Source organism: Gymnoscopelus braueri (assembly GCF_963280865.1).
Source record: "Gymnoscopelus braueri genome assembly, chromosome: 5".
In the NCBI taxonomy this organism is placed as follows: Eukaryota; Metazoa; Chordata; class Actinopteri; order Myctophiformes; family Myctophidae; genus Gymnoscopelus; species Gymnoscopelus braueri.
Window position 1 is genome coordinate 19,570,776 of NC_137606.1, and position 26,240 is coordinate 19,597,015.

Here is a 26,240-nt window from a genome sequence, read left to right on the forward strand (position 1 = left end):
CACACACACACACACACAGTTAATAGTTTACAGTTTAGGCATTTAGCAGACGCTCTTAAAGGAGAATTCCGGACAAATTAAGTGTTATCTTTCATGTCTTGTTACTCACCTAGCGACGTAAAAAGTGGCGTTCTTTTTTTCCATATATTCCCCTGTCGTCATTTTTTAAACACCCTCCGTTGTTATAATGGGAGCGCGTGGGTTAGTGAAGTTCGTCTATTATAACCGACGCAATGTTATTTTTTTCTCTACTACGATTCATTGTAGAGTCTCATGATAGTCAAACATGCGCTGAAAATTCCTGCGAGCCTGCCGTTAATGGCGAACGATTTAACACTGGTTGCTTGTTTCCAGAATCTGGCAACACGAGTTGCCAGGTTCTGGAAAGAAACAAGCATCCATAACACTTAATTTGTCCGGAATTCTCCTTTAATCCAGAAAAAGCCACTTGGTGGTTACAGTAAGCAAGGACACAAGATAAAACATCATAATACATCATAACACACATAATATATCAAATGCATAAAAATAGTAATCTAATGATAAAATACATACTGTAAGTAAACCAATAATCAAACTAGAAAATGTGCTCCTCGGAGCACAAGTCTCCGCCAGCAGACTATAGCAATTATATTATCATAGCAATAACTAATGAGATACAGTAGAGTAAAATATATATATTTTAGTTAAATAAAAAGGTGTATGTTAAAGAAATATTTATTCAAAAAAAAAAGATTTAAAAATCATATTTTGTCTTCTAATGTTTAAAAAAATGTTTAAAAAAATGTTTACAAAAATGTTTAAAAAAAGATAGGATGAAAAAAAGAGATCCAAAAAATTATTTATTTATGTATTTAGGACTATTTATGTATGTAGGACTAGAAGATACTGTTCCAATCAAGACTGATTGATCCTGTCTTACCTCGCTTCAAAAACGTAAACGGCTTTTTGAAGTGACACACCTATTTATAGGATTGTATTTCGTCGTGCGTCCCTCTAGCCAATCAGAGACATTGATGTCAACATATTGACACGTATTAAGACTTCGGCTTTGTTGTGGGATCATTTCAACTCTAGTCCTCTTCTGTGTTACAATTGTAGATGAGTATGCTTTCTTAGCTTTGGCCTTCTGCGCCTTTGCTTGACCAATGTTAGGTGTTCTCAGAGGGAAACACACACGCACAGACGGGTGATTTGGACTTACTGAAGGTACTGTTCCAATCAAGTCTGATTGATCCTGTTTTACCTCACTTCAAAAAGTAAGGGCTTTTTGAAGTGACACACCTATTTATAGAATTTTATTTCGTCACGCGTCCCTCTAGCCAATCAGAGGCATTGGTGTCAACAAATTGACACGTGTCACGTGGAGCTTGCCCAATGTTAGCTTGGCTAACAATGTTTGCTCACACATGGCGGGACGAAGCGAAAACATATTCTCCACCTTCGGCGGAGACAATAATAACTACTATATACGTAAACCAAGAACCTATCTCCACATTAATGGTCAAAAACCTCCTAACTCCACTTGAGCTGTATTTGGGTAAAGTGATGATAATATAAGGACACATTCAAGTATCTGACAATGTATAAAGTCAACATATCGACTTTGATGAGGCAGTATTGTGTTGTTCTGTTCTATTTCCTGAAAAGTTTATATTTTGGACATAGCTGGTTTCTTGCCCAACAGAAACCAGCACATAATGTCAGCAAAAGCTTTAAAGTGAACTAAAAGAAAGTTCCATAATTAAATATCTAAATAAGTCCCTTTAAAACATGAAAACACGTTTTGGCCTAAGGTTAAGGCCATGGGGTCACCAACATTTGTAGGCTGCATCCTACAACCTGTCAAGTAGAAAATGAGCGTTCTTGTATGCAAAGTTGACATTTTGACCTGAAGGTGGCGTGAGAGTAGCAGTTGTGGGGTCACTCTAATGGTTATTATGGTTCCTCCCCTGGGGAATGTGAATGTGCTCACCAAATGTCATTAACCATAACCACTTACCCATGTAGTCGACTTTTTGACCACTTTTTTCCATCTACACCAAATGAAATGAGTTGTGTTGCGACTCACGCTAACATTCCCCCCAGAAGATGGACGCTGAGGTTGAAGTGCTTAAAACCCACATATTGTATTGTTTGAGTGGTGGTAATATCAGTAGGTGTCATCCACTAGGCTAAGGTTCATGAAGGTGCATACTGCAAAGCAAATTCCATGGAAATCCAGCTAGCAGTTTCTGAGATATCTTACCAATTTTTCTGAGATTTTACCAACCTACAGATGCATTGCCATCCTTCGAATATAATCAATTAAATTCATAGAAGCAATTGAACAGCTCCCAATAATAACTACCAATGAAGCAAACCTCTGCTACTGCCACAGACATGAAAACTCAATTTCTTTCCCTCTCACACAGCTGTGTGTGTGTGTGTGTGTGTGTGTGTGTGTGTGTGTGTGTGTGTGTGTGTGTGTGTGTGTGTGTGTGTGTGTGTGTGTGTGTGTGTGTGTGTGTGTGTGTGTGTGTGTGTGCGCGCGTGTGTGCGCGCGCGTGTGAGTGTGTGTGTATATATATATTTATATATATATTATATATTTATATATATATATATATATATATATATATATATATATATATATATATATATATATATATATATATATATATATACACACACATACTGTATACAGCTGTGTGAGAGGGCTAATTTACAAGCAAAGTCATACTTAAGAGAGCCTTCAGCAAGAGATGCTCTGAGATCTGAATTAATGAGAAGACAAGATACCTGAAGTCCCCCCTTCAAGGGCAAGCCTTTATGACACATCTGGACAGAACATCAACCTTAATCCTAACAACTTCCTGGTTTGGTCCTACATGTATATCAGTCACTCACTGGGGCTTCACTGCTTGTCCTAGTGATGACAGAGGAGGTTTGAGGGCTCAGCAATAGTACTTTAATATGTTTATGTTTTGAGAAAAACAAACACAAACACACACACACACACACACACACACACCCCCACACACCAAAAGAGACATTTTGGTCAAATGTGTTCAAGAACGCACTGAATTAACATTTGAGGCTGTTGCTCAGATGTTGAAGAGCATCCCAATGGAGTGGCTGGAAGTCATTTTTATGCGTGCATGTGCGAGTGAGTGTGTGCATGTGCGCGAAGAATTGGGGGGGGTTCACGTGGATTCGTGGGAACAGCCCCTCCAAAATGACCTCAATACTATTTAAATTACCATGCCTCCAATAACAGGGATTGCAGGCGGCAAGGGGGAGTGGGGTCGGGAGGGTGGGTAGTGGGACTCACCAGTATAAGAAGCCCTTTCATAGTCCCAGGAATAGATTATTATGATCAGGTTATAGGAACTAAAAATCCACAATTAATTTAGACAGCTGACTGACTAAAATAAGGGATCTCTACACAACCCCCCGTGGACGTTTGCATATTCATGAAGTAACTCTGTCATCGGTCCCATCTCTGATGTGGGGGGAATTTAATACATACAAGATCGTAGATGTAGGGAATGTTTGATGAGGTTAATATACTCAAAAGCAGGCTTCGTCTGAGAGGATTTCAATGGGGAACACAATGGCTGCCTTTCAATACTGGGTGCATTTGGGTCTGTGGTACTATGAGTGGGGGTGGTGTTTTGGAATTATGGGTGGGGGTGGTGTTTTGGCGTCTGAGGGCATGTGGTGTGAATGGTATCATATGACACCACCTGACCCTAAACTGAGCTGCTGAACAAGCATTTAGACCTGGACAAATTAATACTTGTAGGTATTTTGAACCATTTAAAATAGCAATTATGTCCAGGGTGTTTGATCATCTCATCTTCCATGGGCAAACATCATTAATTATCATGTAAAATAAATAAGGCGCTACGTACATTTGAAACCATTTGATTATGTTTTTGTCTGCAAGTGGTGAAAGGTACCTCAGTGGACACCCCCCAGATGTCGAGGGAAGTGGTCTCACAATCCCCCTTTCAAGGGTGGAATACGAGTATCATTCTGAGGGTCTAAGACACACAAAACCTTCTTAGAATATTCACTGTTTCTGGACGTGGAAATTCCACTGTTCTATTTAGTTTTTCTCAAATTCACAACCATGTCATTGTTAATGTTTCCATATAGAAAGACCACACATGTAATTCACATAGACAAATATTAAAACAAACTTCAGTGTTCTGGTAGTCAGCTCTCAAGGCCTTCCACTAAAAGTGAACCACATCCTGTATCAGGGATCCAGGGTCATGGACACCTGTTCACACCTGTAACTCTGTAGAACATGGCACCACGGCACACCCCACAAGGTCAGCATAGTTATGTCCGAGCAGATGAGACCGAACGACCGCTGCCGAACCCCAAGCCTGGACAGGAGATGCTGTCTACGAGATTATTAGAAAGCTTCCCTGCCTGTGTGGTCTACTCAGATCTTTTACAGCCTAGGCTAGAGATTTAAGATGCAGGGAGGCTAGACAGAGTAGCTAGAGAGGCTGCGATTCAGAGGAAAGCTGATATAATTAATGCAAATAATCAACCTAAAGGTATAGGCTGCTACAGTTTGAAGTCCTAAACCCCGGAAGTGAGATCACAATCAGTTTGTTCGACAAAATTGCATTTATTTTATTTTTCAATTCTTATCATAGGGTTATTGATGTATGCAGATAATAAGCCTAACAGAGTTTCACGGGTTGTTGTACGACATAAATCACACCCATTAATATCTCGCCTCTAAATTCTGAAGCCATAAGCCTTTGCTTTGTTTTCTACTGAGCTTATTGAAGCCCAATGCAGTAATTCCATGTAAATCTGCTGTGGGAACCCATGGCGATGGTAACGTCTAGGTTGGTTATCCTTGTAGCACTCTATTGCAAAATGAAACAACATGACATGAGAATACTGCACTGTCCCTTCCTGTACTTATTTCTTCTGTTATTGTGAGGCGCCGCTAATGTATCTTAATTTTTACTGCACATGTTTGGTGTGCTATTTGTAAAAAAAATAAGGGAATGTACTTGGAGGTTTAACTCCTTGACGAGATTCAAACATTCAAGTTAGTTCAAGTAACTTCTCCCATTCAGCACTTCACACAGGAAGCTCTAGCTGGGCAGGAAAGCCTCTAGGTATGCCCGGTTATTTACAATGCACTTAAACATACAACCTTTCTCTGTTTTTAATGTACCCTTTTTAAGTAGCAGACCTATGCATGTGCAAGCAAAGACGCACAATAGTCGTAAAAGTACTTTTTTTTCTCCACTTCCAGATCATCATCTTACCCTGACAAGCTTTGCCATCCGGCCCCAGTCTGGTGCCCTCAGGACATTTGCAGTAGTAGCTGCCGATGGTGTTGCAACAGTAGCCCTCACAGCCGCCGTCGTTCACCTCACACTCGTTGACATCTGAAAGGAGAGGCCAGTGTTACTGATGCACGTTCAGCAAAACGTTCAGACCAAATCAAATGTGAGGGCTGGACGCTTTCCAATCTCATTCGATTCTGCTGAAGATTCTCCTCTGTGTAACAGCTCTCTCTCTCTCTCTCTCTCTCTCTCTCTCTCTCTCTCTCTCTCAACATTTTCACTGAAGTATAATTTTCACATCCCACATTCTAGATCCCCGCCGTCTCTCAACACTTTTCTCTGACTGCTGAGGAACTTTGATGTCAGTGAACTCCTGGAGGGTAAAGCCAAGCTGTCGTAAGTTTGAGTCTGTTGTCACTGTCAGTCTATCATAGCCAATGTACCAGAGGAGCCAAGCTAAGGTTAAAGGGAAACGTGTGGCAATTACCCATACAGTAAACTCAGGATTATGTTAAGCAACCCAATCCAAGAGTAGTCAAATCTAAATTAAACCCCATCACTCAATTATACAGATGCTTGTACTTAAAGTCATTAGTCTACTCTACTGCATTCATTAATCTGCATCTAAATCTAAACAGGGATGTCAATCCTATGCTGCAGAACCAGAACTTCTTTCTTTCCTTCCTTCTCTGTGTCCTTCTTTTTAGTTCCACACTCCTACACTAAAATGGTTTCCAGCTTGGTTCCTTGTTTACTAGTGCTCCAGCAACAGGCCTCCAGGCTCTCCTCGTCTTGTTACTATATAATGATTCCTATCAACGTTGTTTAAGAATGAGCCAGTGCCTCACCACCAAAGAATGTCTTTAAATTAGATGTCTCTGTGTTCTATACATTGAACGACACAAACACTACTAATACGATCAAGCTGTGTTAAGATGTATGAGGAAGCTGCAACAGAGTGTTATTGTTTTGGTTAACTTGATCCATGGAGAAACATTCATAGCAAACAAACTCTCAAATGTTTGCACATTGTTGTTAGTAGTTTTCTAGAGGTATCAAAGAAAAGTTGAAGTGCATCGGTTTTCTGGTTTAAAAATGTCAGCGGTCAAATTGAAGAATTTAAGAACATTGCAATTGCAGCATATTGTGTGGTTAAATAAAATGTTCCTTTCTTAGGTGACTGCAAAGTATAATTTATACTTTGTAACGGCCAAAAGACACAGCTATTTATTTTTATTATTTTTTTCAATTTAGAGCCTTGAGGGACCCTGGTCCAATTTATTTATTTTTTTACCATTTTTTCTCCCAATTTAGTCGTTATGCCAGTTGGAGCCCTCACCAGGAGAATGTGGTGCCTCCTTCCTACTCCTCCCGCCCAACACACCCTGCTGAAAGATGCCACCCAGCCCTTAGGAGTACAGGCAGTGACAAATATCACCCTGCCCGCCTGGCTTCCCTCCCCCGAACACGGTCCAATTGTATTCGACAAAGCCTGACTCACCGCGGGGGATTCAAACCCCTAGACGCCACCCAGGGCGCCCCAATATAAATGTTTAAGTTTATATAAAAAATATATATAAAACACATGTGAAAAATGCATGGAGGTACTTCTTTGTCCTGCTGGCAATGTGTGACAAAGTGAGTGAGACATTGATCATCTCGGCAAAGCATTCCCACTGATCGGTTCCAGCAGTTTACAAGATTGGCTACAGACAAACACACACACAGATACACACACAGATCGACCCTCTTATAGAGAGCTATCCTCCTACAGGGCCACGCAGTAAAAAGACAGTACTTAATGCCTGGAGAGCAGATCTGCAGGAGGATCTAACAGTGGAACAATGGTGTACAGCTTGTAAAGAAGCTCAATCCAGACGGGGAATACACGTCTAAAGCTACAATACAATTGGCTTATGAGAGTGTACATCACACCAGTAAAACTTAATAAATGTAATAACAATATTCCAGACTTATGCCCCAGATTGTGAAGATAGAGGTACATTATTCCATTGTCTATGGTCATGTCCAAGATTGAAGGAGTTTTGAAGGGAGGTTAGGCAGGAAATACAGAGGATCTTGTTAATTAATATTGTACCAGAACCTAAATTCTTTCTGCTTGGCCTCTATCCAGATGGACACAACATGTTTATAGTTTTACAAGCTATAAGAGTAATAGCATTAACCTGGAAGAGGCCTGGACAAACCAAGCATTGCACAGTGGTTCAAAGGAACTGTCTTTATGTCTACCTCTGGAAGAATTACATATTCTTAAGGACAAAGAAGATATGTTTCAGAAAGTGTGGGGTCGTTTTATACTATATATCAAAAATAATAATCTGTCACATTTAATGAACCTGGGAGTAGTAGAGAGGAGTAGTGCCGAATATGACGTTGTTTCTGTCATTGTGTGTGGTCCTTTTGTTGTACATTTTGTGTGATTGTAATGTAATGTTTAATGTAATTGCTCATTGTCTCCGCCAGGCCGAAAGGCATGGCGAGAGAGTATGTTTTGCCCCCCGTCCGTCCGTCCGTCCGTCCGTCCGTCCGTCCGTCCGTCCGTCCGTCCGTCCGTCCGTCCGTCCGTCCGTCCGTCCGTCCGTCCGTCCGTGTGTGTGTGTGTGTGTGTGTGTGTGTGTGTGTGTGTGTGTGTCCGTCCTTCTGTCTGCGACCAGCTAATCTCCGCCACCGTTGGCCCGGTCGCTGTGAAACTGCGCACACACACTCCCTGGATGCCACAGCAGAACCTCTGCCCCACATTTTTCAGATCAGCCTGTCATAGCGCCATCATGAGGCAGACTTTTGCAAAACACATTTTTTGCTATTACTCCTACAGATTTTGTCCAAAAACCACGCAAATCGGTACACAGTATCTCTATAGCCATGTGATCAACACGGATCTGTCTGATTTTACATATTCCATCATGATTGGCTAAAATTGTCTTCCAAAGTTTACAGGATTGGTTCATATTGAACAAAATGCCTCAAATCATGCGATTTCCGTGACATTTTCCACAGAGATTCCACTTGGCCCAGGAAGAAATGCCACTTGAAAACGTTCACATCAGCCCCATGGTGGCGCTATAACAGGCCGATTCACGTTTTTAGCTATAACTGCACCGATCTGTGTGAAACTTTGCACGCACATTCCCACTAGGCCGAGGAAGAAATGCCACCCTTTTCACATTGGCCTGTTATAGCGCCACCAGCAGGTCTAATTTAGCAAACCACATTTTTGCAACAAAATGCCTCAAATCATGAATGCAGTGTCCGATTGTCGTGCAAGGCCTAAGAAGAAATGGCACCCTTTTCACATTGGCCTATTATAGCGCCACCAGGTGGTCACAATAATCTACCTGACCTGGCGGAGACTTGTGCTCCGAGGAGCACGTTTTCTAGTTTTATTTTGTTTTCTGTATTGTACTGTTGTGTGTTGTTTGGAAAAGGAAAAATTCAATAAATATACTGTAAGAAAATACAGAACTATGTTGTTAATAATGTTTGAATGGCTTATTCAGTTTACATGACTGCGGCTAGCTGCAGCAGTCATGTGGAATGGGTTACCTGCAAGCCTTAAGTCTGTTAGCTCCATTGTTAACTTCAAGTCCTCCATAAAGAGCTGGCTGAACAGCAGCTGGACCTAATTATAACCATCAATTAGTTGAGTTGTTGCAGTTTCTATTATTTTTTTGCTATTTTAGTTGTCTAATACTGTATGCTCAAATTGTATTTATCGATTGAATCTGCTATCCCACCTCCAAACATATGGCACTCAGTTTACACACATTGACACACACACACGTTTGCGCTCAAAGGACCACAGTGGAAATAAGCTCTCGAGATTCTTTGTGTTTCTATCCTTTGGACAGATTTGTACAGTACAAATATATTGACATATTGAAAGCACTCCTGTTAAATGCTATATAAACAGATTAAAACATCTGTGTCTATCGGTGTCCATAGCGGCTTTAGTTTGTTTCTTTAGTTGTACTCGATTAAAAAACAATTACTTCCAAATCATGTGGCTGGACAGTGATCACACACATTTGGTTTTAAGATCACAAAACAGTGCACTAAGGACAAATCTTGTGCCTTTTCAGTATCCCAGGATAGTGGAGCTTTCCAGTATCTGAGAGTCCTCTCTGGGATGTTGCATTCCTTTGCAGGGTCACAGAGAAGAGTCTTTGTCTGCTGAAAGATTTACGGTGACCCCTTCAGCTGTACATATTAGTTTCTTTTTGATTTGACGGAAATCTCAAATACAGAACAAAAATGCTTAGCTAAACCTATGACCGGGAGGGACAACACGGTCATAGGTAATATCAGTAACATAACAGTAGAGAGAGATATGGCAGGAAAGGAGAGGGCAGAAGCAGATGGAGAGAAAGAGAGAGAGAGAGAGAGAGCGAGAGAGAGAGAGAGAGAGAGCAGGAGATAGGTTGGGAAGATGAAAACATGCCATGAGCAGTTTGGCTGCAGATTGAGACCACATGACAAATCAAGGTCTACGTACAGCATCAGGATGTAAAAAGACAATTACAGTGTGTGCAGTATAACCACTGCTGCTGCCTATGGCAAGAAGTATACCTGATCATTACCACACTAATGATTAGAGTCTGTAGCTTTCACTTAGAACTTGCATGATCATATTAAAGGTTGTATCATATTTGCTATCTCTTGTGCTGTGTTCACACTTGCAGATACAAAGCTACAGGTTACCATTCATTTTCCAGCAACGTGAAGATACAAAGCGACACCCGACATTTGGAGCTGCTACAAAATCTACAAAGCTACGATCCAAGTTGAGCTGGCTTCAACTGCAGGTACAAAACGACCAAAGTGTTGTTTAGCCATTTCCGCTCACGTTCTCTCTTCACACAAGCCCTGCTTGTAATGGGGGGAAATTAACTATTTCCATCAGGCAGTTCCGTGATCTCTTTAACCCCAAGCTTTATTTCCCATAATATTTCTCTTGCTCGTCAAGACACACGCTTGATGGCGTCAACGAGCGCGTTGATTAACACTTCAACAACAACGACGCAGCGACAGATACACTGCGTCGCTTTGTATCTTTTTATCTTTTGTACAGTAGCTGCCAGTGTTCATTTTGACAACAAATTCTGATTTAGTCTGGTCTTAGTCTTTTGAATAACACACCATTTAGTTTTTGTCCTATTTTAGTCTCTGAAATTGTTTAGTCTTAGTCTAGTCTTAGTCGACTAAATATCAAAATCTTAGTCTTTTAGTCTTTTCGTCTTAGTCAAAATGGACACTGGTAGCTGCCAGTGTGAACGCAGCATCAACCACTTAAAGACGGGGTGCCGGGATTTTCAGTGATTATTCCCCCCCCTAAAACATAATCATCAGGTATTATGGTTATACTAGGAGGAAGATTTTTTTCAAAAAAGTGTACAGAAAGTGTTAAAATTATGTTTTTATGTGGACACGCCTCCAGTTCATTAAGTATACCTGGTTCTCACCTTAGCACCTCCTCCACCACCTTAGCACCACCCACCTGTCCTAGTCCCTCCTCCTCCTCATGCCCACACCTGTTGTGTTATGATAATGAGGGGGAGGGTATAATTTGACTGTGTCATTAAAGTGCTGTTTTTCTATTGGCACGTTTGACCCTCAAGGTTTCAGCCTCCAGGAAGAAACTCAAAATAGTCAGAGAAGACATAAAAACACCATAAAAACACCACCAGGGGGCTTAATGAAGTTCTATCAACCTCATAGACACAAGAAAAACAGAAAAAGTGCAAAACCATGGCACCACCTCTTTAAACCCTACATACTGTACTTTGTTGACCGGAGTCCCCCAGGGGTCTATACTAGGCCCCCTGGGGACTCTTTTTTGGGGGGCTGATCTACAAGCTCACAACAAGCTTGTAGATCTGCTATCGCTGAATGTTCGTCCCAGAATTGGGATCATGTGGAAATCTCCTTGTGTTCATGTATTTATCCAAAGGTTAATCCAAAGTCCATCCAGCTAAATGCAACCCGAAAATATAAGCTATAGCGGGGCCATTCTCTAAGGTCCTTGTGATGAACGGTTGAAAATCAATTCTGTTTCGGTTTGGAATGTGTGCGTGCGTGCGTGCGTGCGTGTGTGCGTGCGTGCGTGCGTGCGTGCGTGCGTGTTGGGGGTAGATAAGTGGCTCAAGGCTGTTCTCCTGTTGAAGCATTCAGTGAATTTACGTCCAGCTCTCCCCCTGTGTTCATGTTCCGCTGTTTCTCTTGCCAAGTGCACGGGGAACATCCATCCTAAAACACTAACTCACATGGCATTCCAAACAGCAGAGAACTCTATGAAATACAGTCAGCAACTGCTGCTCAGATGAAATGCATGATTCCCCATCCCACTGCTACAAACACACGCACGCACGTACAAAAGCACAGGGATGAGCACACAGTACACACACATTCACATACATACACACACACACACACACACACACACACACACACACACACACACACACACACACACACGCACACGCGCGCGCCCACGCAAACGCACATACTGTACTGCTTGCGGCTGATTTAGTAAAGACAGCGCCACTGCATGAAGATGGAGATGAGAGATTAGGACTGAGAAATGAAGAGAGAAACAAGGAATTAACCACTTAAACCCCACATACTTAGTTGACCAGGGTCCCTCAGGGCTCTATACTAAGTCCACTAGTATTTCCCTCTACACCAACTCTCTTCGCAGAAAATAGCCGACCTACAAGCTCAACACACACATTGTGAGCTTGTAGATACATTTTTGCTGAATGTTCATCCCAAAATAGGGGCTTTAGGGTGCATGTGCATGACATGAAGGAAGAAAGCAGTGCAGAAGAAAATGGGGTAATAGTGAAAACATTCATTTTTATATATTTTTTCCATGTGGGCCTGTAGAAACCACACCAGTCCCTGAGGGTGAGACTGTACCTAGCTGGACATATGACATTCATCATCAATATTATTAGCTCATTAAATGAGATTGGTCTGCTTTAAGTTGTCAACAGAAGAGCCACTAGGTTGCCTCTTCATTGCAAGCAGTGCTTGAATTTGGCTAGAACTCATTGGGAGAAACAGTTACTTGGATTTTTGGAGACCTGCGTAGTGAGCACCCTTTCTTCTTATAACAAAGCTAAGTAAGAAGCTTTGGAAACCAACGGTTCCCGAGCCATGTGGTCAGGAGCCTATATCTCCTGTTTCCGTAGCGTGAGGCAGCTTGATGTACACGTACATCCATTGGACACGATGCTAGTATATCGCAGGGACCCCCAATCCAACACATGAGGCTGAGTGCCAAGCAGGGAGGCATTGGGTACCATTTTTATAGTCTACTAGACCATACCCGTAGGGGGATATGAGCACCCAAGCCCCGGTGAAGGGCGCAGGCGAAAGTACAGACCTTGATGCTTGTTTCTCGCGCGAAACCTGGCAACGTCATCTCCCATCGTTTGACACATAATGGCTAATAAAAAGCTGAGATTTTATGAAATTGAGAAACGGGCTTCGTGGTTAAGTTCAGATGGTAATGGGCAATGGCTGTGTGCAAAATCAGATCAAGTGCTCCAGCCAGTGAGGAGAAACGGGCACACACCAACCAAGGCCACAGAGGTTACTAGAATTATAGGAGGATAGGAGGATGGTATGACCTGGGATTGAACCCCTGACCTCCCAATCTTAAGGCGGACACTCTAAGACCACTGTTCTTAAGTTTACCATTATTCACGGGTACATCTGTCATGCTTGCATCATTCCTGGCAGTGCTTAATAATCAAGGACTCAACGTCAGTCATCTCCAGTCTATCAGACTACGTCGGTAATCTTGGTATATCAAACAATGTGAGGAATAATCCTTGACAATGGACATATCCATACTGTTGTCTCTCCCTATGGAGAGGTAAACCAATGTTGATCGATCTTCCCAAAACACAGTTTTTCATCGACATGCCAAATGCCGTTGGTGTATTATGGCCTTCAGTTCAGCCTGCAGGATCCCACAGGACCTCAGAAACCAAGGATGGGTCGCCGTTTTACCATGTCAGGCCACACCCACGCTTGGTTTCTAAGGGCAAGCAGAGTGATCTGGTTCAACTGGAAAGGTGGAAGAAAAGGTCAGCCCTTTGGATGTTCTCAGACAATGACAGGGTATGGATCTTTTTTTGTGTCCAAATAGAGGTCACAATTTCAGATACAGTCCTCTTTCTTGCTCTTTTCTGTTATTACTATTTTTATTAAATGTTTGCAGTAGAATGCATAGAAGAATTAGGTTGTAATTTTAACCACACTTACCCTCGCATCCCTATTTTGGGCATGCCATTATAGGCAAAATACCTCCGAATATTTAAGAAAGAAAATCGAAAAAGAAAAATGTTTCGAAAATAGCAGTTCTACAAGCTCACAACATGTCTCATCTCTTGATACAAATGTTCTATTTTCAAATAGCCTAAGTATAATACGGCTTAAGTGGTTAAGAATCATATATACATTTGTTTTGGCTATTCAGTTAATAGGGGCCAGAGTGAGAAGCACTGTTTTCTATGCACGGGTGTTTCACTGCCTGTGTTCTGGTCTCCATGTAGGCCAGTAGGCCACCATGTGGGTTCAGCCAGTTCAGCACATTCCACTTCACCAGGGGCGATCCCAAGACCCCTGCCCCCATCCCCAAAACACATGCACGCACACATAGACTTGTCATTAACTCATATAGAGAGGTGACATGAGACCCTGACCCCTTACACATTAACCACTTTGATCCTCTGGTCCTGTGAGCCCTAATGAGGTCCCAACATCAGCTCTAAGTCTCCCGTCATCATAATCAAAAGGATAACTGGACAGAAGACACCATTTGAGAGGTAAAAGATCCATTCAGCCACTGCAAAGTCCTGCTAGGAGGTTCTGGACAACATGGTATTAGTGTGAGGCAGGAGGTCACCTGTTATGTTCAGTAGAGGATAACGGGTGGGTGACCGAGGCCAACATTTTCGAGTCTTAATATAGCTGTACTACAAGCTCAAAACTGTGACATGCTATTCACGACTAAGCAAAAATTGTCATCTATAATGACATGGCCAGTCGTAAGTTGAAAGTGGTTAGAAATCGTGACATATCGGTTGCATAATTACAGATACCGATGTCGTCAGAAACGTCAAATAGTGGCCAATATATCGGACCGACCGATATATTGGTCTGGCTCTAATCTTCAGGCTGATATATTGGTGATTTCCAGCATGAGGTCCCAATGCCACAGCTCCTCAACATGTTCATCTGATCATAACATTTACTATCAGCTTCGATAGTCTTAATATCTTGGAGTAACAAAATGACTGAGGTTTATCACATAGAACAATACCAATCAAGTTGAGACATTAATCACAATCAAACTAGTTTAGTACTTTTCTATTATTGACAAGTACTGTAGCACAATTTCAACTGTGATTATGGAGTTAACCTTGTACTAAAAAACTTCCACAAAAATTCCACGCCCTAGCTTTGACTTTTAACTTTAACCTCAGCTGTATAACCTCATAGAAATGAAAATTGCACATTTGTGTGATTGATTCTTAACAGATGTAGTTATTTTAAACTTTGCAACTTAATTGAAAGCCATCAGTCAACTCTTGTCCTAAGCTGACAATCAGCCACTTACGGCCACAATGCTGGGGTCAGTTGAGTGGCTTTTCCAAAGAGCTGACTCTTTAGTAAGCTGACTCTTGGACCAAATCATCAAGAAAAGATTTAGCTATGGCATTTAACTTCATTTGAGGGACGTGAGGGATTTGCCTATGACGACAGAATGAAATATAAGCTGCCTTACTGACATAGCCCACATGCACAGCCAGAAATCCATCCCTGTGGTTTGTAAAACACACAGCTCAAGGGAGGAGAATAAAGTTTATTTGCTGTCTGCAGTAAATTTATAGTGTAGTAATTAGCGCTTTGCGCTGGACCTAGAAATAACCAGAAGCACAAACATGAAGATTAAAATGTCTTTAGCAGGGATGGACACTGACTCCCGTCCAACACCAACACAGTGGTTGAGGTCATCAAAGCAACGAGCTTCTGGGCTGTGAAATGAACCCACACCACCGGATAGAATGATCCTCTAAGGAACTACCATCCACATGCATCCTATATTCATAAACTGTTACAATAAGATAATACATGAAGTACATATGAAACCAGTGACATTTCATAATGTTGGATTTTTGCAGAATGAGGTAAAGAAACGTTAAAAATCTGACCAAAGCCCAATGAAAAATAATACAGGAAAATAATCTGAATTCTTGAGTGTGGAAGTGTAGGTCATGTGATAGGCCAGGTGGGATGTTGAGAAAACACAGCAAGGAGGCTTAGCTGAGGGAAATATGCTGCAGATGCAGCCGTAATAGAGGAGTCATATATCACAACCTCCACCTGGCAGCAGGTTTCTGATTCCATCACCACAGTGAATTGTTTGGGAAAGAAAATGACATGTTGATGCTAAGAAAAATTGATTAGAGTTAGCAGATCGTCGCTGTCAGGTGGAGACCAAAACTGTTACTTTTCAGGAAATGGAGGAAAAAAAGAACATGTGTGGATCCAATATAGTTACTATTTAGTCACAAGTGCTTGTTAGTACTTTTCATCAGTTAAATATTTATAAAACACACAAACACAGATCGAAACACTTTCAACCAGGCGTCACTATTGTGTGCATGTCATTATAAGCAAAAACAATTCAAAAATTGCTATTTTCGCTACTTTCTCGTGACACAAGACACAAGTCATAAGACTACGTATACAGTAGGGCATTCAATTATGAAAAAAAACATTAAAAGATGAAATATGAAGATACAAGTAAGCAAAAAGTAAATAAACTTAATTAATGAAGTCCCTTTCAAAACAAAGTTACGACAATTGGCAAACAAATCAACATTTGTTAGCCATCCATCATAAAACAGTGCTTATGGAAGAAGTGTTTTTAACAACTTCTTGAAACAGTCAACTGATTCTGCTTTTTTTCTCGTTTTTTTTTTTACTAATGGGAGACGGTTACAGAAAGTGAGAGCAACCACTGCAAAAGTTCGGTCACCCTTAGTTTTAAGTCTAGTGTTTGGGACAGTTAGAAGACCTTGGACAGAAGACCTAAGAGATCTCACATTTCCAAGGATGCAGTAATTCAGAGATGTAAAGTAGGGCCAGTCTGCAGTGCTTTGTAGATGATTAAAAGCATTTCAAAATAAATCCTGCATTCAATGGACAAGCAGTGAAGAACACTGTTGTAATATGTGACCTACGTCTTGTATTAGTTAGGAGTCTGGCGGCAGCATTTTGGATGAAATGGAGTCGGGAGATAGAGGAGCAAACTCTTTTTTTTTTTCTTTTTTTTTTACTTGAGCAGTTTATGATTTTTGCAATATTTTTTTAATTAAAAGAAACAGTTCTGGCCTGGGTCGCGGCGTGGCAGTCCAGGCACCCTGGGCAATGCCAGCCTGACAGGGTGTCGCAGGTTCGAGTCCCAATCCCGTCGGCCTTTGCTGCGTGTCACTCCCCATCTCTCTTCCCATTTCCTGTCTACTGTCCTATCAATAAAGGCATAAAAGCCCCCCAAAAAAATTGGACAAGGAAGGCTTTGAGAGCTGTTTCACATTAACTGCTAAGGGACCAACAAACTCTCAGGACCTATGACAAGGATCTCAGTTTTGTCTGGACTGAGCTGAAGGAAATGATAAGACATCGAGTCAGTCTTGCAAGCTTGATGCTTACTAAGGTCAATCGTTTTAAACGAAAAGTACAACTGTGTATCATCCACACAACAATGAAGCATATATGATACACATGGAAAAGAAAATGTAATCAGGATTTAACCCTGGGGCACGCCAGAGGTCAAAGGAGCACATGATGAGACATGATTGTTGATGGCCGAAATAGGGCTTAAATGGTTATGGGTTCCAGTTTAGGTGTTTGAAAATAATGATGGTCATGTTAAACCCCCCCTACTGTTGAAGCCTACTGAGAAGAATGGAATGGCCAATAGTATCAACGCCTGCACTTCCAGGTCGAGCAGTACTGAACACATCAGCGCTCATCAGGATGTCATTTGAGACCCGGAGGAGAGCAGTTACATTACTGTGTCTCTGACGGAAACCAGACTGGAACTTGTCAAACATGTTATTGTTGTCCGGGTCAGAGCTTGTAGGAGTTGCTTACAGACAACTTTCTCCAAGACCTTTGAAATAAAAGGGAGTTTAGATATGGGTCTGTAATTACTGTGAACTAGCGTGTCAAGGCTAGGCTTTATTAAAAGTAACAGCATACTTTAAAGTATCTGGCACACAGCCACAGCTGTGAGGACTATTTACAATAGATAACATATATGGACCTACAGTATGTAGCTAAAAACATCTTTTAAAAGTGAGGTTGGAATAATATAAACAGTCAACCCTAATGATACAAGACAGTGTTATCTTGGACCTTACGTCAGCAACTTTATCAAGAAAGAATGAAGAATGATATTTCAGTCATTTTTATAAAGAAATGGGGGAGCAGGGTTAACAAATCTATTGATAGTAGAAAACAGAGCTCTAGGATTTTTCTTATTAAGGTGAATCAGGTTAGAGAAATAGGCAGTTTGTGTCTCCTTCACTTTCTGGTTAAAGAAGAGAAAAGTTGCTTCATGTGAATGAAGGGAACTTCCATCTTGGTCCTTTGCCACCTAAGGTATAACCACCCATTCTGCTTCCCTTAACCACTTTCAACATGGCATCCCTATTTTGTGCGTGTCATTATAGGCGAAAAATATTCAACAAGTCAAGAATTCTTTTACAGAATTTTCAGAAATAACTAAAGTAGCCGATCTACTCTGAATTTAATATTTTCGTTATTCGTCATATGAAGAAGAATACAGGGGTTAATGTGTTTGATCAACCATGCTGGAGACCCAGGTTTGAATTCCAGGTGTTACATTTGATGATTTATTGACATAAAACTTATGGAATGCAGCTTTAAACAGGCAACCCACATGATTGGTGAGCTACACATCAGAAAACTCTACTACGACCTACAAAAGGACAGAGCAAATGATTCAAAAATACACAAACGCAATGACACACACACACGCACACGCACACGCACACGCACACATAAAAACATGCATTTATTCACCTGACATCCTATATTAACTAGTCCAGAATCAGATCAAAGGTTTCCGTACAGTATATACAGGATCAAAGAAAATCTGTAACATTTGTATGATGCATCTCAACACTAAGATCATCGTCATTTCCTTAACATGTAATGGAGCAAAGAGGTATTTTTTCTCCCACCCTGGATATCTCTAAGCAAGGGTTTTAAAACATGAGGATATCCCAAGTGCACAGCAAGATCCGAAGAGTTTGTTTAACTTGCAGCTTTAATTTAAATTCAATTAAAGCAGATCGTATCTGTAACTTTCATGTCCTAACCGGGATTGGATCCCAGGTTCCCTGCGAAAGTGTCAACATTTCTAGTGTAACGGAAAGCTTGTGGATAAATTGCACTTTGACTTTCATTGTATTTTCAATACCTCTCTTGTCAACCAGTAGTGGTCCTACCTGACCACAGCACATACATTTCTCAATAGAAGAACAAGAAGACCAACTTTGTTACATTGTTCTAACATACTCTACCATACAGATTGGTCAACTTACACTAAATGGACTGCAGCTTGAACACTCGTGCTACTCGTGCCACATGGAACACAGCACAGTGTGTGACCAATTTTGTGTCCTCCTTGGCCACAGTTGACAAAGGAACGAGTACATGAAGCATCTTGGCTGGCTTGATATACAGCTCACCCACTCCCCTCATCCCCAATCCCCTGATAGGGTCTACTCCAACACACGCCAGTCCTATTTCTCAATGCTTCACTCCTCTCTCAAAAGGCCTCTAAAACTGCATCTGGATCATCCATCTTCATTCAATGCAGGACTGACAGGCTGGATGACATGTTACCTCAATGGAGTCATCCTACTCTATAGTTCTGCACACCAGAGATGCTCAACCTGTTTAATGTCAAGGACCCCCAGTGTGATATGCATTAGGCCAAGGGCCCTCATCTGATACGATTGTCTATCTCTGAGAACCCAGTCTACACTACAGGGACCCATAAGGGTTAGAGACCCCAAGGGATCTCGGTCTAGTCTAGCCCATAAGGTTTAGAGACCCATAATGGTCCATTTGGTTTCTATCAATCATTTAGCTGGGGACCCCCTGGAACCCCCTCAAGGACCGCTAGTGGTCCCTGGACCTCACGTTGAGAACCACTGCTGTAGATGGTCCCGCTTTGTGTCAAGTACTTAAAAAAATGTTTGGAAGTCATAGTCATAGTAGAAGTCATTGGTTTGTTATCCACAAGCTGTAGCGATACTGTTTTTTCATTCTCTCACATAACAGTGTTATATGACTACTGGTCTACTGGTCAGCCAAAGGAAAATATACCCCCCCCCCCTCAGGACCAAGGGAGGTATTAGACTTTGCAGGGTTACTGTGCTACACATACAGTACGTACAAATAGACAATACATAAGCATCTACGTCTATAGGACACTATAATCAATGCAATAGTTTTTTTTGGGCGGTGAAACCGCCCCTATAAGTGAGGTTTGGAAATTTGTACAATTATCCTGCGCTGTGATTGGCCAAAAAGTACCCCGCCTAACCCTGCACCGTGATTGGCCAATCACAGTCTATTCAGGACTGTGATTGGCCAGTGTCACATGACACATGTGCATAGCCCTACAGTATATAAGAAACCATAACTTTAAAAAAAAACATAAATTTGTTTTTTTTAAGTTATGGTTTCGTCCATCATAAAGAGTGTTTCAATAAATGTATTTATTTTTTGTACATGATTGGTTGACTCCATTCAGTATTGTGATTAGCTAGCAAGACACCGCCCACTTCACACAGGGTGTGATTTTTTACTGTAGCAATGACATTGCTACAGTAAGAACATACATTGTGTAAATATAGATTTATATCAAATGGTTTGTCCCCCGGTAGATTAAAATGTATGCTGACAACTGAATTCCATCAGGTACTGTAACTCAGTGGTTCTCACAGTGGGGTCGGGGACCACCAGGAGCCCTGAAGGGGGTTCCAGGGGGTCCCCAGTAAATGGTTGATAGTTAGAAACCAAATGGACCCTCAGGTCTGTAACTCTTGAGAGTGTACAGTACACAATGGAACCTAATGGAGGGGTCCATTTGTACATTCTCAGAGTTATGGGGGTCCGTGGCCTAATAATGCATTCCAAACTGGGGGTCCTTGAAATATAAAAACAGAACCACTGCGGTAAGTGAGCGAGCAGACAGCTGTGGAATGCTCTGGTGTCCTGTACTGGCAAACATCTGATGCCTGCTTACCTCGTTAGATGTTATTGACATTGCTCCCCCCCCCCCCACACACACACACACACACATACACACACACACACACACTAACACACTACTCTACCCCCGAACCGTCCCAATCCCACCAAGGACCATCTCTCTTCCTCTCCCTGCGGAACCAGCCTGTTTGAAGTATGCAAGCACCAAATAAATCAGCGGACCTCTGCTGCTGCTGCTTCTGTGTGTGTGCGTGCGTGCGTGCGTGCGTGTGGTGCGTGAGTTGTTCTTTCTCTCAGATGTTGAAGACATTCGAAATTACAAGTCCAGATCAATAAGTGAATCAGCTCCGGCTCATGACAGGTCCTTCAACACAATGACTGTGGAATACTTGGGATTCAAAACTCAGTGGACAAAACAGATACCCAATCCTTAAATGATGTACAATATCTCCACCACAAGCTGCAGTTTCTATCTAAAACAAGAATGAATTGTATTTCCTGCTTTATCAAAGTCCAGATGCTCTGACAATTCAATGAACACAGCCTGGGAGCTCACTGCACCTGTAACACTACTGACCACAAGAATGTTGACTTGTGTTGTCATAGCAGCATCATATCAAACCAACCAATAAAAAGCAATTCTGAGAGGTGATAACCTAAACAGATTCAATGTAATCATCATTTGGCAAGATTTTTAACAATAAACACGTATTTTGCTAGTTTGTTTTTCCACAACCGCAATATCCGCCACGCAGAACCAGGGCTACATATGAAAAACTGCCATAATAGAAAACATGCTTCTGATTGCTCCTTCATGTTGCAAAAAGATTACATGAAACCACAATGTCAGCTAATAAAAACTGGATTCTGTTGCATTGTGCTTCGCCATGGCCTCTCCTCTTTCCATCTCTCTATTTCTTTGCATCCTTTGTTCGTCGTTGGTGCTGTCGCACTTTACTAAAAGTGTTCAAATCATGTGGATACGGGATCAGCACTGCTTCCATGTTGATCTCGGAATTCAAGTGGCAAGCCTGTGACCTCAGTCATCTGTGACGAAGCGATTACGTATATGACTCCAAAATTTGGCACGGTTTCAGCCCGATCTGAGCCCCATTGACTTCCAATCAAAGTGCTTGTGGATGGTTGAATTTTGTGAATGGCTGAATCAGAGGTAATTCATGAACAACTGAGGGAGCCCTCATGTTGTTCATGAATTACCTCTGATTCAGCCACACACGAATTTACACGGCTGTCAGGGAGAGAAAAAACAAGCTTCAACAATCATCTCACCGGGAGATAAACAGCAGACAGCAGGCGTTGAATTGTTTTCAAGCTGACTGATGGACACCCAACTCCAGCGGGTGACATGTCAATCAAGGCCCTGGACCTTATCTGATCAGGGCTATCGCAAAGACTACCCATGCTCATTAAAGTCCTTATTCAGGAGGATGTTGATAGAGGGGACTGTAACACAGTGCTGTTGTTCGCTCAAACACAATCAAATGTATTTTCTGACTAGACTGCAAGATACAAGCTAGGGCTGTAAATCTCTCTCTCTCTCTCTCTCTCTCTCTCTCTCTCTCTCCAGTGTATGTATGGAACAGGCTGCCAGCTACACCTTTTCAACTACGTACATGGTACAAGCACTGGCACTGTCACACCAAAGCACGTAATGTTTTCCTTTTGTCCTAGAATGTATGTTAGCCATAAACACTTAAGCCCTATTCTTTTAGCTACAGTGATGCCACTCCCCTAGTATGGGCAAATAGGGGAAGGGAATTGACATAACAAGAGTGTGTTGGAGGTGCAAACAAGGATGCTTTTTATGGCTCGGGAGCTTGAAAAATATAACTATATATGTTCCGTCTAGCCATTCCTGTACTGTTTGCACCTACAAGGCAATGGCCGACTTGGTCACGCCCCTAAATACCTGTATGTGTCTCAAAGGGAATAGCGAAAATAGCACAACACATCACGATGCAATACATTGTGAGCTTGCAGATCTGCTATTTTTGCTATTTTGTTGCTGCTGAATTGTGGAATAGTTTTTGAAAATGTTGGAACATTTCTGCCCATAAATCACTTCTGGCAAACACCAGGGTTAATGTGGTTCATATAAGGACCTTCACAGAGCATATGCGTTGAATACGTTTTACCTGCACAATATTTGTTTTTCCAACGTTCTTTCTGTACCACATTTTTCTCCCTTTTCATTTCTGTTACTTCATTAATAAAACGTTACTCCTTTTCTCTCAGCAACGAACAAATCACTGGGATGATGAAAACGCGGTGCTACTCCCCTCTAGAATGCACCCAATTTCACCCCTGAGGTATACGTACTGTAGGCCACTCACTCATCATATACGCACGTGTACCGATTCAGATGAGAGCTGATTTATTAACTGAAGAAGATACAGACAATGCTCCCAGGCCAGTCCTATAGAAAATCCCAGCGATCAGCACACAGTTTGACTGAGTATCCCTCTGTATGGGACCACGTGAATTGTTTGAAAGCTGAAATAATTCAGCACAAAAATGTGAAATTAATCAAATAATCATTAATAGAAACACCTGTTGCAAGCCATTCGTTCAAATGTAATACTTTGTCAAATTTGAAATTGTATATTGTGTACATGTACATGCTTTACTTATCTAATAAAGGCACGATTAGATCGATCAATAGATCGATACTTTATTTATCCGGAGGGAAATTGCAGATTTCAACAACAATCCAAGCCGTTTCCAGGCTCCCAACCTCGGGCTTACACTCTAAAATGTACCATTTGTACCATCAAACCAATTAAACTACCTTTACAAATGCCAGACGATACACCTGACATCATAGATACAGTACTTTCTTGAGAAAGCGTATTAAAAACATGGAATGTAGCATTTCATATAATATTCTTGTTCATCAACCACAACAAAGTGTACAACAGTGCTAAATGTTTTGGCCCAGTCAGTGCACCTAGAAAGGCCTTTCCCATAAGGATCACTAAACCACGGCCTATTCACTGTTAAGTATGCTGACCCCTGAGGACAGCCTCTGCCTGAGGAATCTGTTTAAAGTGAAGGATAGATAATGTCTTAAACAGACTGAGAAGCAGAAAGCTAGCTAGCTCTAGATTCATACTCCTCATGTTGTTGACTTGGACATTCTTGAATGGAAGGGACAATTTGGCATCTCAAAGCAAGGAAATAACTGCTATAAAATGCCAAATTGATTAAGAGTAATCCAAGTCTAAAATATTTTTCAGAAAATTCAATATTGATAAATTGCTTGATATTAAGAAATGTCCATTAAATTGACCCTAAAAAGAACACTGAATATACTATAAAATCAAACGCTGGGTTTTTCCATTGTTTCTAAGTGACACACTGCACAATCACATTCACACTTCACATCAGGCCTGTGGAACCATTCTTCTCCTTCTGGAGTGGACACTGAGCAGCTACAATACTACACATGAAGTTGTAGGTTAAGTACCTTGCTCAAGGGCATATTGACTATCATTGTTGAGGAAAGAACGTTGTCAGGAGCTGACTTCATCTTATATAGACCACATGAGGGATTCGAGCCACTTTCCTGACTGAAACTTGCTTCTTTAAAAAAAAAAAGATTAACAATTTGAAGTTGCCATTCCAGCTTGTTTCAATCCGAACCAGTTTCATTAATCTAAAGAGTGATTCTCTGCTGGGATCTCACAGAGGAGCCTGGGGTGCACATGGGCAATCACACAGACCATTACCTAGAACCCCACGCCGCATTAACCTGGTAAACAATGGTACCTTAATGCACATGGAGAGATGAGGGACTGCTTGTTCAGAACGAAGGAACTTCTATACCATATGGCAGCCATTATGGCTCTAATGAGCGTCTTCCTCCGATAGCAATGCTAAGCACGTAGTGGTGGTGGTGGTGGTGGTGGTGGTGGGGGGGGCATGGTATCTGCCTGACAAGCTAGCCACCTTCAGGGTTGTGTCTGGCCTCTGACATATGGTTACTTAGTCCACAGAGTCACTGGCAGCCTTCGGAATGCCAACAGGATATAGAGGTACTTAGGTCTTCAAAAAACCTCATGCAAACATCTACTGTATAATACTGTATCAGTATTGTCTAGTTTTTAGTATCAAAAAGAGAGTAACTCTCAATCACTATTATTTCTCCATTGCTCATCGATAATTGAGCCTACCTTGCAACAGAAATATGACAACTTCACGTGACTTGTGTCATCACTGTTCGCTTCAGATTTCTACTCACACAGGAATCAGGAACATAATGTGACGTGAAATAGCGTGTGGACAGAAAAACACCAGTATGTTATTGCAGTTTTAGCCCATCAGATTTGGTTGGAATGGTAATCTGCCTGGGCTTTACAGGTTCCCCAAAGGAACATCTAGAACTCACACCACAGACTACATTCTCAGTGGCAGATCAGACGAGCCAGTCCCAACTCCCCTTCTCACACAAATTATTTGGCACATTGATGGTTATTAAATATAGCTTTTTTAAAACATATACTGAAAGCTTATATAATGGTTCTTATTTCATATTATTTAATGGTTAATGGTTAAGTAAGATCAGTTATAGCTGCAGTGAGTGCTGGACGTTCTCATTAAAGCTGCAACAGATCTTAAGACCCACCTTCATTGTTATTACTGGTTATTGATAACATTTCTAGCCATTTCTAGCCGTTATTGTTTGCAATCTCTACAAAAGATTATCCTTCAGGTAATCCTTAATAACTATGTGATGTATTAAAAATGTTTACCGTGTACAAAGCTAGTGTCTCAAGAAGAGTCCTAATACCATATGGCTTGCTCAATGTGGAAGTTCATGTTACACCTGACCTGTGTCAGCATTAAAATGTAGTCGTAATTATTCTGTCTGGCAAAGAAGGCTGAAACCTCTAATACAGTTTTATGGGTACCTTCACCTCTAACCTCTAATAAGAAGAACAAGGAAGGCTTAGAAAGCATAGACCAAAGTATCAGGGGTAATTGAAAGGGCCGTGCTGCAGATCCTTATGAAAACAAAGCACATCATGCCCAGACATCCACACTTCTGAAACGTTGTCACCACAGGGGCCATATTCCACATTTATGTTAAAGACATCTTTGAAAAAGGACCAAAGCAAACAATGGGGCCTGTCTTCATTGTGTCCACATGGTTCCCATTATATCTTAATTCAAAACACAGTCTGCAGGGTACCTTTGACACAATTAAGATCCTGTAATCTGTTAACTAGGCATTCCAATTATGGTCTACAAGCCATGAGTGTTGGGATTGAACAGTGTTAAAAGCAGAGGTGATTATGTCATCCCCCTGTCAGCTGACAGTGACTTAACTGTGAACCCTCACAGTTGGCCAGTTTCTTTCCCCTTTATCTTCTTTAAGTAATTACTCAATAGGCCTGTGTTACTCAGCAGCCAAAACAAAAAGATTATAACTGTCCCATGGGACTATAGTGGCTCTAGCCATAAAATTCCATGGAGAGTCATTCTCACAGAAAGGACAAACTCACTATCTTCGAACTGTGTGATATGAAGAATATATATATATATATATATATATATATA

At 41.4% G+C, this 26,240-nt stretch overlaps 1 protein-coding gene across 1 annotated transcript in view; it reads right to left on the reverse strand.

Annotated features, from left to right (window-relative positions):
• The window catches only part of egfem1 (EGF-like and EMI domain containing 1), a gene marked incomplete at its 5' end in the record, with an annotated part of 102,423 nt that overhangs the window by 64,046 nt on the left and 12,137 nt on the right, over window positions 1–26,240 (reverse strand). Inside the window, one exon of the mRNA XM_080429475.1 lies at window positions 5,289–5,411. Coding sequence (XP_080285601.1) covers window positions 5,289–5,411 — 123 coding nt within the window. The remainder of the gene's footprint in view (window positions 1–5,288; window positions 5,412–26,240) is intronic.